The 12,920-nt window shown below is 38.3% G+C and overlaps 3 protein-coding genes and 1 non-coding gene across 4 annotated transcripts; 2 read left to right on the top strand and 2 right to left on the bottom strand.

Moving 5' to 3' along the window:
• Window positions 1-1,538: 1,538 nt before the first annotated feature.
• Window positions 1,539-1,610, bottom strand: Trnaw-cca (transfer RNA tryptophan (anticodon CCA)). The gene has a single exon. It is a non-coding gene; the product is annotated as a tRNA-Trp (tRNA).
• Window positions 1,611-2,407: 797 nt separating this feature from the next.
• On the top strand, window positions 2,408-7,024 carry LOC135485173 (ribosomal RNA processing protein 36 homolog). The gene is made up of 10 exons (XM_064766964.1): window positions 2,408-2,690; window positions 2,984-3,815; window positions 4,164-4,179; window positions 4,369-4,429; window positions 4,676-4,753; window positions 4,872-4,938; window positions 5,254-5,358; window positions 5,591-5,665; window positions 5,971-6,088; window positions 6,574-7,024. The coding sequence occupies exons 2-10, from the start codon at window positions 3,099-3,101 to the stop codon at window positions 6,711-6,713; spliced, it is 1,377 nt and encodes a 458-aa protein (XP_064623034.1). The 5' UTR covers window positions 2,408-2,690; window positions 2,984-3,098; the 3' UTR covers window positions 6,714-7,024.
• A 500-nt stretch (window positions 7,025-7,524) lies between these two features.
• On the bottom strand, window positions 7,525-9,374 carry LOC135485172 (large ribosomal subunit protein uL11m-like). Its single transcript, XM_064766962.1, has 4 exons — window positions 9,234-9,374; window positions 8,705-8,800; window positions 8,293-8,386; window positions 7,525-8,029 (listed from the first exon to the last, which is right to left on the bottom strand). The coding sequence occupies exons 1-4, from the start codon at window positions 9,372-9,374 to the stop codon at window positions 7,764-7,766; spliced, it is 597 nt and encodes a 198-aa protein (XP_064623032.1). The 3' UTR covers window positions 7,525-7,763.
• A 198-nt stretch (window positions 9,375-9,572) lies between these two features.
• LOC135485171 (F-box only protein 28-like) lies at window positions 9,573-12,606 on the top strand. The gene is made up of 4 exons (XM_064766961.1): window positions 9,573-9,686; window positions 10,163-10,411; window positions 10,704-10,908; window positions 11,237-12,606. Exons 1-4 carry the CDS (start codon window positions 9,579-9,581, stop codon window positions 11,776-11,778), a joined length of 1,104 nt encoding a protein of 367 aa, XP_064623031.1. The 5' UTR covers window positions 9,573-9,578; the 3' UTR covers window positions 11,779-12,606.
• Window positions 12,607-12,920: the final 314 nt, after the last annotated feature.

Below are 12,920 nucleotides of genomic sequence, written 5' to 3'. Positions count from 1 at the left end.
GATATTGGCTACAATGAGATTTCAGTATGCCTCGCCCTCTGTATGCATTGAAGCCAGTCCAGAGTAAGTTCTTTTCATTTTGGCTATCCAAGAACCTGGGCAATCTTCTATTTCCACATCGACACCGACTGGGCTATAACACCTCGGAAACACAAGTGCCAAAACAGGAATTCCCTGACTACATGTAACACATCTCTAAATTTAGGTCTATAACTCTTTACATGCGCTAGCCGCCGCTGGTCGGCGCAAAGAACTTACGCTGTTCTCCCAGGAGCCGCCATTACTCGGCTCCATTCAAACAGTGCGAAACTCCGGCAAGCCGACTACAAGCTACTCCAACTTTAATGTATCGTAATTTCTTATTGGCTGGCTCCATGGTGACCCTATTTGAATGGCCAATAAGAGATAAGCTTCTATTTTCTATTCAGGTCACTCCGTTCTAATTTAGTATTCATGAGGCATGAATATTAACGATGTATTGGCGGGATTCCCCAGGAAGTTGACCTCGTCGGCCATTTTTAAACGTTTCTTTAATCTTTTTTTGATTGACGTGCCGCATTGTTCGGGACCAGCTGGGTTTATTTATGATAGATTTATTTGATTCGAGCTCCGGATCAGAATTTGAAGGTTTTGCAGATTCAGATATCAATGTTTCGGTAGGAAGTGATGATAGTGACTGGGACTTAGATTTTTATTATAAACATTTTGTGTTTACGGCGATTTGTAGAAATTTTTTTCTCTCCAAGTTTGCAGGCCTTGTTCTCGGTTACTTTTCGTTAGAATTCAAAATAAATTACATGAGTTTATGCGGAATTTAATTCTTAGTTACTCCCCAAAATTTTAGTCCTGTACTATGAACAGCAACGGAGATAATATCACTTATGTAAACACTACCTGAAATACGGCCGCGTCAGTGACGCGCTCCCGGGAAACTATATCAGAATAATGACGCTGTGTATTCAGGACTTTGACGCTATGACGCACGCGGGTCTAGCGTATGTAAAGAGATAAAGTAGGTCCTTTCCATTGGTGCTGTCCTCGGGCCTTTCCATTGGTGTTGTCCTCGAGCGGAAACTATGTCTCCCAGGTAACTAGACACACATGTGACTGGTCACCAAGGAGTAACCGGGTAGTCTGGGCTCTTCAGCCGAGTTATGGCAACCAGACTAGGAGACGGAAACTCCGATATAAAACCTGACCGAAGACGGAGCGCACCGGCCATACTGGCGTCGAACCGGGTACGCACGCATTTACAACCCTTCATCTCCGCCACAGGACTGAGGTTATAGTACTAAGGCAGGTTGAACGCTGAAGAAGAAGAAGAAGTAGTAGGAACACACCTGAGACTGGACCGCTGAGCCTTGCAATTGTATGTCATATTGTCAAGATGTCAATATGATGATCCAAGGTTGACTTATGATGGGCAATAATGACTTTCTGAACCTCTAAGTATATAACGAAGATTTCTTGTTGATAAAAAGAGAACGGCCGGATATTAGAAGGATGAAAATAAAAAATAAAAAGGGAAAAATGCAACTTGACCCCGACGTGATTCGAACACGCAGCCTTCTGATCTGGAGTCAGACGCGCTACCGTTGCGCCACGGAGTCCCGCTGAAGATGGTGGGCAGAATATAGCAATTTATTGACACGTGCGCAATGTTAATGCCCACGGATTTGACCTTGACCCAATCGGCAAACATGGCTGCGCCCATGATTAAGAAAATTTCCGAGACAAGACCACTAATGAATATTCATAGGTTGGAGGGTCCAGGCCTATCTATTAGACGAGTGCATGTTTTTTACTCTCAAGTACATATTTGGAGAGGTATTGAAAAAATATTTGTTGTGGCAAGTCTACAGATATAAAGAAATTATTTGATGAAAAAATTAATTTCGAATTTTGCTAATTTGGTAATAGGGGGCGTGTTTTGAGTTTTTTCTGCCAGTTGGCTGAAAAGAGTGGAAATATCAAAGTCTGTCTAATTTGTCGATTAAAAAAAAATTTCCGTGGTCAATCACCATTTTATTTTTCACCATTTACTTGCCCGACTGTCCGGAATAACATAATCTAAATTTCAGATTCACAACACCACGCGTTCTTTGATGCGTCGCGGTCAAACATTGACAATTTAACTGCAAAAAGGCTTAAAAAATCAATTGTGGTCTTGTCTCTTCCGAGACAAGACCACTAATGAATATTCATAGGTTGGAGGGTCGAGGCCTATCAATTAGACGAGTGCATGTTTTTTACTCTCAAGTACATATTTGGAGAGGTATTGAAAAAATATTTGCTGTGGCAAGTCTACAGATATAAAGAAATTATTTGATGAAAAAATTTATTTCGAATTTTGCTAATTGGGTAATAGGGGGCGTGTTTTGAGTTTTTTCTGCCAGTTGGCTGAAAACAGTGGAAATATCAAAGTCTGTCTAATTTGTCGATTATAAAAAAATTTCCGTGGTCAATCACCAATTTCCATCGCACCAGTTACTCGCAAGACTAACCCGTATATCATATCCGAATTTCAGTTTCACTACTTGACGCGTTCTTTGATGCGTCGCGGTCAAACATTGACAATTTAACTGCTAAAAGGCTTAAAAAATCAATTGTGGTCTTGTCTCTTCCGTTTTTTCGTTGAAAATTCACATTTACGACCTCTAAACTGACTACAAGCATTCAGGAATGAGTTGGTAATAAGTGCTACTAGAAAAACTACATATAGTTACCTAGGTTTTGAAAATCGGTGTAAAACTTATCACCTTTTCACCATTGGGATTTTTGTGCAGGGCTCCCTGCACATTTTTAGGAACTTTTTTTCGCCAGATCCCTAATGTGTATGTAAATTGTTTCCTGTATTTCATGAATTATGTTTTGTTATAGAAGCAGTTGGTACTACACCATTTGCCCGGTTGATTATCCTCCAGAATTTCAACCTTTTACCTTAGATATCATATAATTTACACTTCTCTTTGTTTCACTTCAGATGATTGCTATTTGGTGATCTGATCAGGCAATTGGACTCAAGGTGAAACAGTGCTGCTGTTCTATTGTGGTTTTCTCTGAAGTTGTAAAGGGCACTCTATATAAGAAGTGTAACCATGATGAGCAAGAGAAGTGGAAAATATGAAGTAACTCGCCAAACTGGGTCCAAGAGAAAGAGGATGCTCATGGCTGAGAAATTAAAAGCAAAAACAAAGATGAGTGTCCAAAAACTTGATACAGGTGGCTTTACAAAAGGTGATTCATTAAAAAATATGAAGGGACCTACACTTGGGGTGGTGTCAAAACAAAGACAGGTGACATATAAAGATCAGAGGAGAGTATCCGACCGTACCTCATCTTCTGAAGCATCAGAAAGTGAATCTGACAGTACGATAAATGGTGTAATTGGTGTTCAAGATGAGGTGGTACCTGATAAACTGACTGGTGAATCGAACAGTGAGTATTCAGATTCAGAAAGTAGTGACGAAGAAATGAAAACAAGTCAAATGATCTCCGCAAAGACTAGTAAAAATAATAAACTTTCAATGAAAGCTAAATCTGATTCAAGCGGTGACACATCTGCCTCAGATTCAGAAGATAGCAGTAATGAAGATGAGAAGAGTCAGGATATTTCTTCAAAAGCAAAAAGAGTAAAACTTTCAAATGAAAAGGAGATTAAGCCTGCTGACGGGGAAATGGAGTCGGAAGATGAGTCATCAGAAAACGGTGTCAGTGATGAGAGTGATGGAGATGCATCAAACTATAACAAGGATAAGGCTGACAATTCAAACCTTAGGGAAGAACTAGAGGAGACAACTGGTAATGATGAATATGTAAGTACTGGGTTGTCCATCGCTACCTCCCCTGATTGGTGCATTTTGCTACCAAATTCGAAATGACAATTACAATACATACAATGCAACCTTGAGAAATCTATGGGTTGATGAAATAACTGCAGAACAAATGTCTGTTGTCATACAGAACAGATGGAGCATGTAAGGTGACATTTGTTGTGTCCCTGAAAAGTTTGCCTGAGCTTAGATCTTCATTTGTGGCATGTGCATTGCCTTCAAAAGCAAATGCTACAGTTTTTGTAACCTATCAATGTAACAGTTCATGGACAGTTCAGTTCAGTTCATTCCAGTGCAAATACCTTATCAGCATCTTGCCTTTTATTCCAGGATTCCATCAGAAAAGGTAAGCTTTTTCAAACCTTCAGTATAACCAGTACAACTTGATGACATACAATGTATCATCATCATATGAGTTTCTTATCAATTTTGATGAGATTTGCCGTATACATAAATGTTCGCTGTAGATGACTTCCATGTTACAGGTCTAATGTATCATCATTATATGTTATACGCTTTCCATTCTTTCTTTCAGAAATTGCAAACATGCCTTTTGATGAGCTTCAGAAGTTAAGGGAAAGAGTTGGATCTAAAGTGTAAATAATGTTTCATCTAAAACAATCAAACACTTTCCTAAATACTCATTGCCATTTGCCCCTGTGGAAGGCTAGAAAATGTAAAGAAGTGATTCTCACATAAAGATTTTGGATCGAGAGTATGTTGGTAAAAGTTTCTGATCTGGATTAAATCCTTAGATAATATGATTTAATTTGACTCTTTGTCCATGTTACTGATATTTCTTGAGAAAATGATAATTTGTGTAATTGGTTCTTTTTCTTCAGGTATTACCAAGCGTTGTTCGGTAAAGGCAACCATGAGACAGGAAAGAAGAGAATATTCAAGAGAGCAAATAAAAACAGGCAAGTTATTGACACCCTATTTCCTGATTTTTCTTGACATTAGTCCTTTTGACTGCCCTTGATAGGTTTAGATTTTGTGCGCAGAATCTTTCAGATATCAAATTGATATTTTTTTCAGACCAATGGAAATGTCATCAAAGGCTCCAGTGCGAAGGTACAGACAGATGCAAGCCAAAAAGGCAAAGGTGAGGTGCAGCAAGTTTTTTAAATAAAAAGGCTTTTTTGTTTGATTTCCATCATTGCAATCATCTCTAGACTCGGGATTGCTGTTCTGTACAATCGATTGTGTAAAAACAGTGCCTACAATTTCAGTCTGCTCAGAATTAACCAAGACTTTATAAGCATGGAAGTTCACAGATGTGGTGTTGATTTAAACATTGCTTATGAAGGTCTTCTTCTCAAAGTGAATGTCTGAATCTTGACATCAGGGAAGGGTACGTGTATAACGCTTTCAAAAGTCTCATAATTATTTTGTTTGATATTTTACCAATTCATTCCAGGTAACTAGAGACCCAAGATTTGATGATCTATCCGGGACGTATAATGAGAACCTCTTTAAGCGGTCCTATGGATTCATTGATGATATCAAAGCAAAGGAGAAAGAAGTAAGTCCAGTATTCTGAACCACTTAGTAATAGCTTTATCATCTCGGGAATGAATGTGTGTTTTCAAGTTGGATCATCTCTCTTGGTAGTTTATCGTGAGAATTTGTTTTTCAGTACTGTTTGGAATTCATGAGGACATTCCTTAAATGTAAAATTCAGTGCTAACTTGTAATAATGTGGATGTCTCGACCATTTGAAATTCCTAGCTCTGTCACTTGTCATTTTCTTTCAGAAAATCCAAAAAAAGTTGAAGAAAGAGAAAGACCCTGATAAAGTCGTCAATATGAAGTACCTGGTCAATAGAATGGTAAGATTTCTAACTTGATTCATTGGTTTGAAATCTGATGTCTGGACAGAGTATTCAGTTATGTTTGATTAAGTGTTTGTTAACTTAATCAGCTGAAACGATTATTTACGGTAGAATGTTATTGTTGATAGATGTATTACTTGATTTATGAGAGAGGAGTATTGGAAACTATCACAAGTCAAGAATAACATGGACACATTGCAGGATGGATAGTCTTTACTATCTAAATGCTCATAATAAGTAATTGTAGAGATGGTGTGATGTTTGATATAATCAACTTCTTATGAGTAATTTTAATGTTGTAGACGCAACAAGAAAAATCTGATAAAGAAAAGGAAAGAAAGTCACAACAATCAAGAGAGATTAAAAAGAAGGAAAAGGCTTTGGTGCAGGAAGGAAAGACTCCATTTTATCTGAAGAAATGTAAGTTAAATATTCATCAATATTCAGAATTGCAGGGGGATTTCATATTAAGTGTCTGAATGAACATTTTAAAGTTGACATATACTCCTGGCATGGATTGTCTCATATTATGATGCCTTGAACCCAACATATTTGTACACCGACCCCATTTTGATTATTTTGGTTGAGCTGTCCGGTATGTGCTCATCTCTCAAGAATAGGGACAATGTCTCCAATGTGGTCCTTGTGGATGGGGCACTTCTCCAACTATCCTTCTGGTTGTGATTCTGTCTATATTTTGATCTTCCTGGATGTGATTCTGTCTTGGACATGTTCCATTGGGGTAGAACACTACTGAGTGAAGTTTTCTAACTTGACCAACTCACTGCATCTACTCAGAAGTATAATGATCATTTGTCAAAGAGAATCGACTTGTATACATAACGAAGATTCCTGATAATACGACGCATGTATTAACAACGTCCTCTCAAATCTGATTATTTCAGCTGAAAAGAAGAAGTTTGAGTTGGCTGAGAAATTCAGGGAGCTGAAGAAATCTGGGAAACTTGAAAAATATCTCAACAGGAAAAGAAAGAAGACAGCCAGCAAAGACCGAAAACATCTTCCTAATATGCATTCAAGATAGACATTTTGTTTTTGATAAAAAATGTTCACCAATTGGGATTTATGATCTGTCTTGTATATGCAGATTTGGGCAATCGTTAGGTGCATTCCATCTTCGAAGGGAAATAAGGAGAGATACCATTTTAAAAAAATCATTTTACCAAACACTTATGATGTGTTCCTACTCTGTAGTCCTAAACACTTTATTAACCCCAGGAATCTTGCTAGAAATGTCTATAGTCAACAGAGTACATGTAGCCATGAAGGTTAAACTGTTGTAACATTCTTGATTCCGAATTGATTCGTTCAGAATAAAAAAGCCTTTTAATCATTTACATGGTGTTCTTCTACTACTTGGTACATTTCATAGCACAACCGAGTGCCACTTCTTGGCTGTGGAGAAAAAAACTATTTAACAACAGCTACGTATACATTGAACAAGCATTGAAGATCATCAGTGTGTGGGTTACACAACCCTCCTTAATGATTCATTGCCCTAAGAAGGAACCCGCATTATCACGTCTGTTTATTGTCCCCGAAGACACAGCAACTTGTCTTTGACTTTACTCAAGACATTTGCTCAATCTTTACATGCAGCACCACAATAAGAACCTTCCACAAATCTCCCATATTCAATTCAAGAATGAGGCATTACAGGTCTTCGTGCCAAAGGACATCTGGGTTTTGTCAAGGAGACTTTGCAGCGGACTTGTAATCAAAAGATGCCTGGAGAATGAACAAACTACTTGCTGGCAGTTCAATTTGGTCCACCAACATGCAGCACATGCACAGGGCCAATGAGAAAAAAACTACAAGAACAACTTCAGTGTACTCAGAGTCAGATTATTTTTTCACAAAAAAGATTTGTACAGCTATACACAACCAACCAACACAAACAGAACATTGCTTTGGTTGTTCCAAATATACTGTCATGATTTGAACTATGATCAGATTGAATGTCACATCACAAGAAGACAATGCTCTAAAATCACAGAGTTCATGCCTACTACATGTACATGTATGATCATTTCAAAATCTTGGCAGCTCTGTCGATGCTTTTTCCCACTGGCGACTATGTAACTCTCAACATCTTGGCAGCTCTAATTTCCGCTAATTCCTCCTCTTGTTGCTTTAATTCCTCTTTTCTAGCAGCCAAAAATTCTCGAAGTTCTTCAGTTTGAATATTTTTCACAATTTCTATCCCCATACAGTGGGCCTGTCCAATTATAAGTTTGCATATATTTTGCATGGAAGTCATTGCAAAGACAGGGTCCACCTTTTTCATTTCTGCGATTTCATACACGTGCTTGAGACTTATTTTACCAGCAACCTGCTGACCTGAAAGACAAGAAGATGACGTGAGAAAAAGTTAATTGAAGGAATGATTAAATAAGGAATAGTCTTATATAAACCAAACTGTCTGTGTGTTGATATAGTTATGATCATCAACTTTGCCAGCTTCCATTTTGAAGTTAAGAAGAGTTCAGATGAATTTGCTGAAAAACAAACAGACTTTTCTCAGCATTATACTTTAACACACAGACAAAAAAGTTGTACATGTGTGTCGTTTATTGACCTGATCAAAGGTAGGCACAACTTACTTGGTTTCATGGCTCCTTTCATAGCTCCTGCTGCCAACTTGAGAAAATGTGAGACGGGAGGTGGGTGGATGGTCATGATGACTGATCTGTCAGGCTGAAATGCAAAACCAAGGCATTACAAATGATAGTAACACTAACAGAAAAGACACTGAAACCACTTACTCTTTGAGTAGACAGTATGATAATTCAGCTTTTTAAAGCTAAGGGGTCATTCTGAATGAAGCCGCCACTCAGACATAGATAGCAAGACTGAAATGATCATTCAATGATTTCTCCCATATATTTCAACTTATCTATTATCAGCAGCCGAACATCAAGTAAAGAACACCCATTTCTAGTTACGACTACACTTTTTACAGGGATTCTGTGTTTATTGAGTAATGTTACTTGGTCATGTCAGAATAAGACTTACATTAACATTGATATCAACAGGCAGGGGTGTTCCATCTTTAATATCTTTTGTCTTCTCATTGAAATCTTGACAGAACTGTTGGATCTGAACTGATCTCTGGAAAAAGAAAGACAGTATTGCTGAAAAGTAGCAGATAGATGATCATCACCAACAGATCTAAAATGGGGACACTTCACAAAAGGTCCACAATAGGGAAATGAACAACAAGTCCGTATCAACCTGTCAAGTTCAGATGCGACAAGCGCCTAGTTTTGGTAGAGCGGGTCACATATTACACAATTGTCATTTATTAGCCTACCTCCCTAACGTCCGGCTATGCAACAACCAAGTTTGTTATGGCTATGGATATCGCTCAGTCTTGGTCTTTTGTCGGGCCCATTGTTCGAGCCTATTTCTAGATTATGTACGTTTGCCTTAGCTTTCACAAATCTTATTTGCCATCTGGTGGCGAGTTGTGAAACTAAATTTGCATTTGCAAGCCATTTCTGACAACACTCCTCTGTATTAGGGGATGGTATATGCCTCTTACCTGTCCCAACTGTGGTCCCAAAGGTGGGGCAGGTACAGCACCTCCTGCTGGTATAGTAACACGCATATACGGGGGGTGCTCTATTTTTTCTGCAAACTTTTTGCCCACCCTGGCAACTTTTTTCATGCCCTTGGAAGCCATGTTGAAATTGGCAATACCCGGTTGCGGACAATATTGAATTTGTTATAAAATAAAATAGGTAAGAAATTCTTATACCTATTGTTTACAAACATACATTAAATATGTTTATACAATTTTAAGCAAGATATAAAATCTAAACTTCCTTTGTTGTTCATTTTACCCATTTGATATTTGGTCTGCACTGCTTCTTATGAAAACTCCAAAATGGCAGAAACTTTGTTGTCACCTGCCAAATTTGACGATTTACCTAACGAAATAGTCGAGAAAGTGATATCTTACTTGTGTTATGAAAACATAAGTTCATTGAGAATAGTAAGTTCTAGTTTTGTAGCGGTTTACAGTATTTCAAATTGCTTAATTTCGGAGAAATTTACAAAATAGGAAGTGCCAGATTTTTTTATTGTGTTTTTTGTCACAGGGTGAATCACAAAAGAATTCACCAAAAAACATTTATCTTTTCACTAAAGTCAAGAGCTCATCACAGGGCCGGGGACAAGATGCACTTGGAATTTTGGGATAGTATGTGATGATGAAAATTTATGTGGTTCCAGTGTGGTGAGCAAAGTTGCAATCCCAATACTCATTCATAGACCACATTCGATCCACCCATCCTCAACAGTCGCATGCGGTAAGGGAAACTGTCAGTGCGATCGTGTTAGCACACGTTCAACATGTAACAGCCAAGATTTCAGAAGTGTTATTGATGAGTTGCTGATCTATAAAACAGCGAGTTCTGTCCTCCAATTGATAATGTTGGAGGCCCTAATGATAATGGGTATCTTTTCCAGGTATCCAGAAGATTTGACAACATATGCCAAGTTCTGCTGAACCAAGGTTTCACCAAAGCAGACAAATACCATGCACTTTGTCAGAAAGAGATCAAAGCACAGCTACCCAGGAGAGAATCGGAGCGAAGATGTCACCCGTTGGCACGACACGTAGACATACTGTCAGCCACAGAGACAAGAATGTCCCTGCTAGGGATGACTTATATGAAATACATTGACTTGGGATTGTGTTGTTTCATACCTGGAAAGGTAAGAATAAGATATTCATCAGATGCCGTTCCCTGCATATCAACCCAGTACAGGTTTAAGTACAATGTAGCTGCCTACAAGTATCATGCCTATTTCCCTACAAAGTGCAATAGGCAGTAGCTGACATTTGGATATTTTTGAGAAAACCATGATGTGCCTCTTGATTAATGGAAGAGATGAAGAAAGGAGGGAAATTGAGAATTTGTATTTATGCACATTTACAAGGTATTTGCTTGTATCTTTGTCTTCACCTTTTTACATTGTGCCAATTCTTTTCTCAACCACTGTATAGGTTGTGGATGAAATCTTCAGAATACTTCATCTCCTACGAGCAGAAAACAAACCACCGCGTGCCCATGAACTGCTACAAGAACTCCGCGACATATCTTCAATGGCCATGGAACACTTTGACGAAAAAATTGTGCCAAGGTTGAAGAGGATGATGACACCCAACAAAGTCGATGCATTTGGTGACAGTGAGTCAGAATCTCTGCAATGTAAGTTACTTTTTCCTGATAATTTTGTGGAAAATGAATGTCTCCTAAAAAAAGACATTCAAGGCTTTTAGATCCTGGAAATTATATTCTTTGAGGCCCAAACTTGTGTGTACAGTCATTAGAATTACAAATCAAAACAGTGAAAATCCAAAAAAAGCTTGGCCCTATTGCTCATTACCCATTTCATCATGTTGCCACCACATGACCACTGTTATAAAATCTAGGTAAAGCCCTCTGAGTTTTTTTTAATTTGTCTTCTTTACTTTGCATTCATTAGTTTAAATATTTGTCGACTCCTTTATAATCTGTCTTGTCTATGTACTTTCAGGTCCATCATTTAACCCATTGCACATGAGTTTACCAGTTCCACAGTTACGTTTACCCTCAATACGGCAGGACATGGCAAAAATGCAACAACAAGTTCGTGTATGTGCTGTGACACTTGTATCTGTTAAGAAACACATGAGTGAGTGCAAAAATAAAAATACTGATCAAACAAGTCGAATCACCAAACTGGAACGAAATTTAACTGAGCTCAAGAAATCTCTTGCAAAACAGAATAAGCGATTAAACGCTCAAGATAATAAGATCAATGAACAGAACAAGAAACTCTTAGAATACGATCAGAAATTTGCTGATATACTAGCAGAGATAAGCTCCCTTCATGGACGTAAATTGTCGCTAACAGATCCTGTAATGCCTTCAGTGTCTACCACAATATCCCATGCTAAAGGAAGTGCAATTGTTACTCAGGGGGTGAAGGCTAGTGATATACCTGAAGCTGCTCCTGTGAAGGGAAAGGGGAGAAAGAGGAAAGTCGCTGGTGAGCATTCAGAAGGAGCACCGACGAGGTCTAAAAGAAAAATATGAGGAATTTACATGTTGTATCTATTGCTTTACAAATGTTTATCTACCTTGTGCAGTTTAACATGTACATGCATCAAAATTGTTAGAATTTAGTGCTATTAAGCAGTAAGGTTCATATTTGTCAAGTACATTGTAAGAGTTCTGGTAGGTTGTGTTCTAAGTTGATAATTTTTTATATGTGGGGCAAATAGCACATGTGTGGTAAAGTGTTCGTTAATTTTTATAGCCAGTGATGGGCTTGTCAGAACAATTAATTTCATGAAGCCAACAGGTGTTAACAGTAAATCATGGTTAATTCGAATTTGCATCTCTTGTCATAATCTAGTTTATCATACATACATATTGAGATGGAAGGTGGGTGGGTGGGTCCTGGATCTGTTTTTATAATATGTTACCCTGTAAATTAGTTGGGCATCATCAGCAAGTCTTATTGACTTCAAAATAGTATAAGTGTATTGGAATCTCCCTTGGTGGAACCCTGATTGTGGCCCCTGTTTACCACTGTTTATAATCAGGGCACCTCCCTGTTAAAAGACAGCATTTTTCATTCCTAAGGGTGTCCTTGATAGAGGGGTCCTTTACTGACTGCCTGAGCCATCAGATCTGCTGTTTAACTGCATGTTGTGTAAGAAAGAATAAATAGTTTCAATTTTAGAGAATCTGAATTTTCCTCAAAATTGTTAGAAGTACATGTACGGTACTAGTCTGTAGCAGTGCTACTACTACCAGTCAGTGGACAGTGCAAACCCTTGCTGTAGTGTAAGTGCAAGTACATGTTCAAAATATTGTCATGGATGTTTGATAATAAAAGCAGTCAGTTTGATGCAATTATATTCCTTCTTCGAGTTGTTTTTGGTCTCATTGGATCAGTCTTTGCCATTATTGTCCTGTCCTGACCCATCTGTTTTGCATGTCACAATCATCTCGGGCTATCATGTACTGTCACAACTTTGTCAGACGCATTCCCAACCCATCTTACCATTAACAATGCTCAGGCACACTGTCACAAACTGTCTATCTTGGAACAACGATAGGCATACTGTCACAACTGGTCTTGCCTAGGACAAACACTGTCTCACCATGGACAATCTTGTGAAGACTGTCTTATATTGTCACATTTTCAGCACTGTCACATCCTGTCTCCA

This window comes from Lineus longissimus, chromosome 3 (genome assembly GCF_910592395.1).
Source record: "Lineus longissimus chromosome 3, tnLinLong1.2, whole genome shotgun sequence".
Taxonomy (NCBI): domain Eukaryota; kingdom Metazoa; phylum Nemertea; class Pilidiophora; order Heteronemertea; family Lineidae; genus Lineus; species Lineus longissimus.
The sequence above is the reverse complement of the archived record's forward strand: the minus strand, read 5'-3'. Positions and strand labels throughout refer to the sequence as shown.

Bases quoted from the DNA above. Each gene is read 5' to 3' on its own strand.
- LOC135485173 (XM_064766964.1), top strand. From the start codon at position 3,099: ATGATGAGCAAGAGAAGTGGAAAATATGAAGTAACTCGCCAAACTGGG. The intron at 4,430-4,675 runs GTAAATAATGTT...CTTTTTCTTCAG, and splicing joins GAAAGAGTTGGATCTAAAGT to GTATTACCAAGCGTTGTTCG. The intron at 4,939-5,253 runs GTGAGGTGCAGC...AATTCATTCCAG, and splicing joins TGCAAGCCAAAAAGGCAAAG to GTAACTAGAGACCCAAGATT.
- LOC135485172 (XM_064766962.1), bottom strand. From the start codon at position 9,374: ATGGCTTCCAAGGGCATGAAAAAAGTTGCCAGGGTGGGCAAAAAGTTT. The intron at 8,387-8,704 runs GTAAGTCTTATT...TTTGCATTTCAG, and splicing joins CTGTTGATATCAATGTTAAT to CCTGACAGATCAGTCATCAT. The intron at 8,030-8,292 runs GTAAGTTGTGCC...CTTGTCTTTCAG, and splicing joins GAAAGGAGCCATGAAACCAA to GTCAGCAGGTTGCTGGTAAA.
- LOC135485171 (XM_064766961.1), top strand. From the start codon at position 9,579: ATGGCAGAAACTTTGTTGTCACCTGCCAAATTTGACGATTTACCTAAC. The intron at 10,412-10,703 runs GTAAGAATAAGA...ACCACTGTATAG, and splicing joins GTTGTTTCATACCTGGAAAG to GTTGTGGATGAAATCTTCAG. The intron at 10,909-11,236 runs GTAAGTTACTTT...ATGTACTTTCAG, and splicing joins TGAGTCAGAATCTCTGCAAT to GTCCATCATTTAACCCATTG.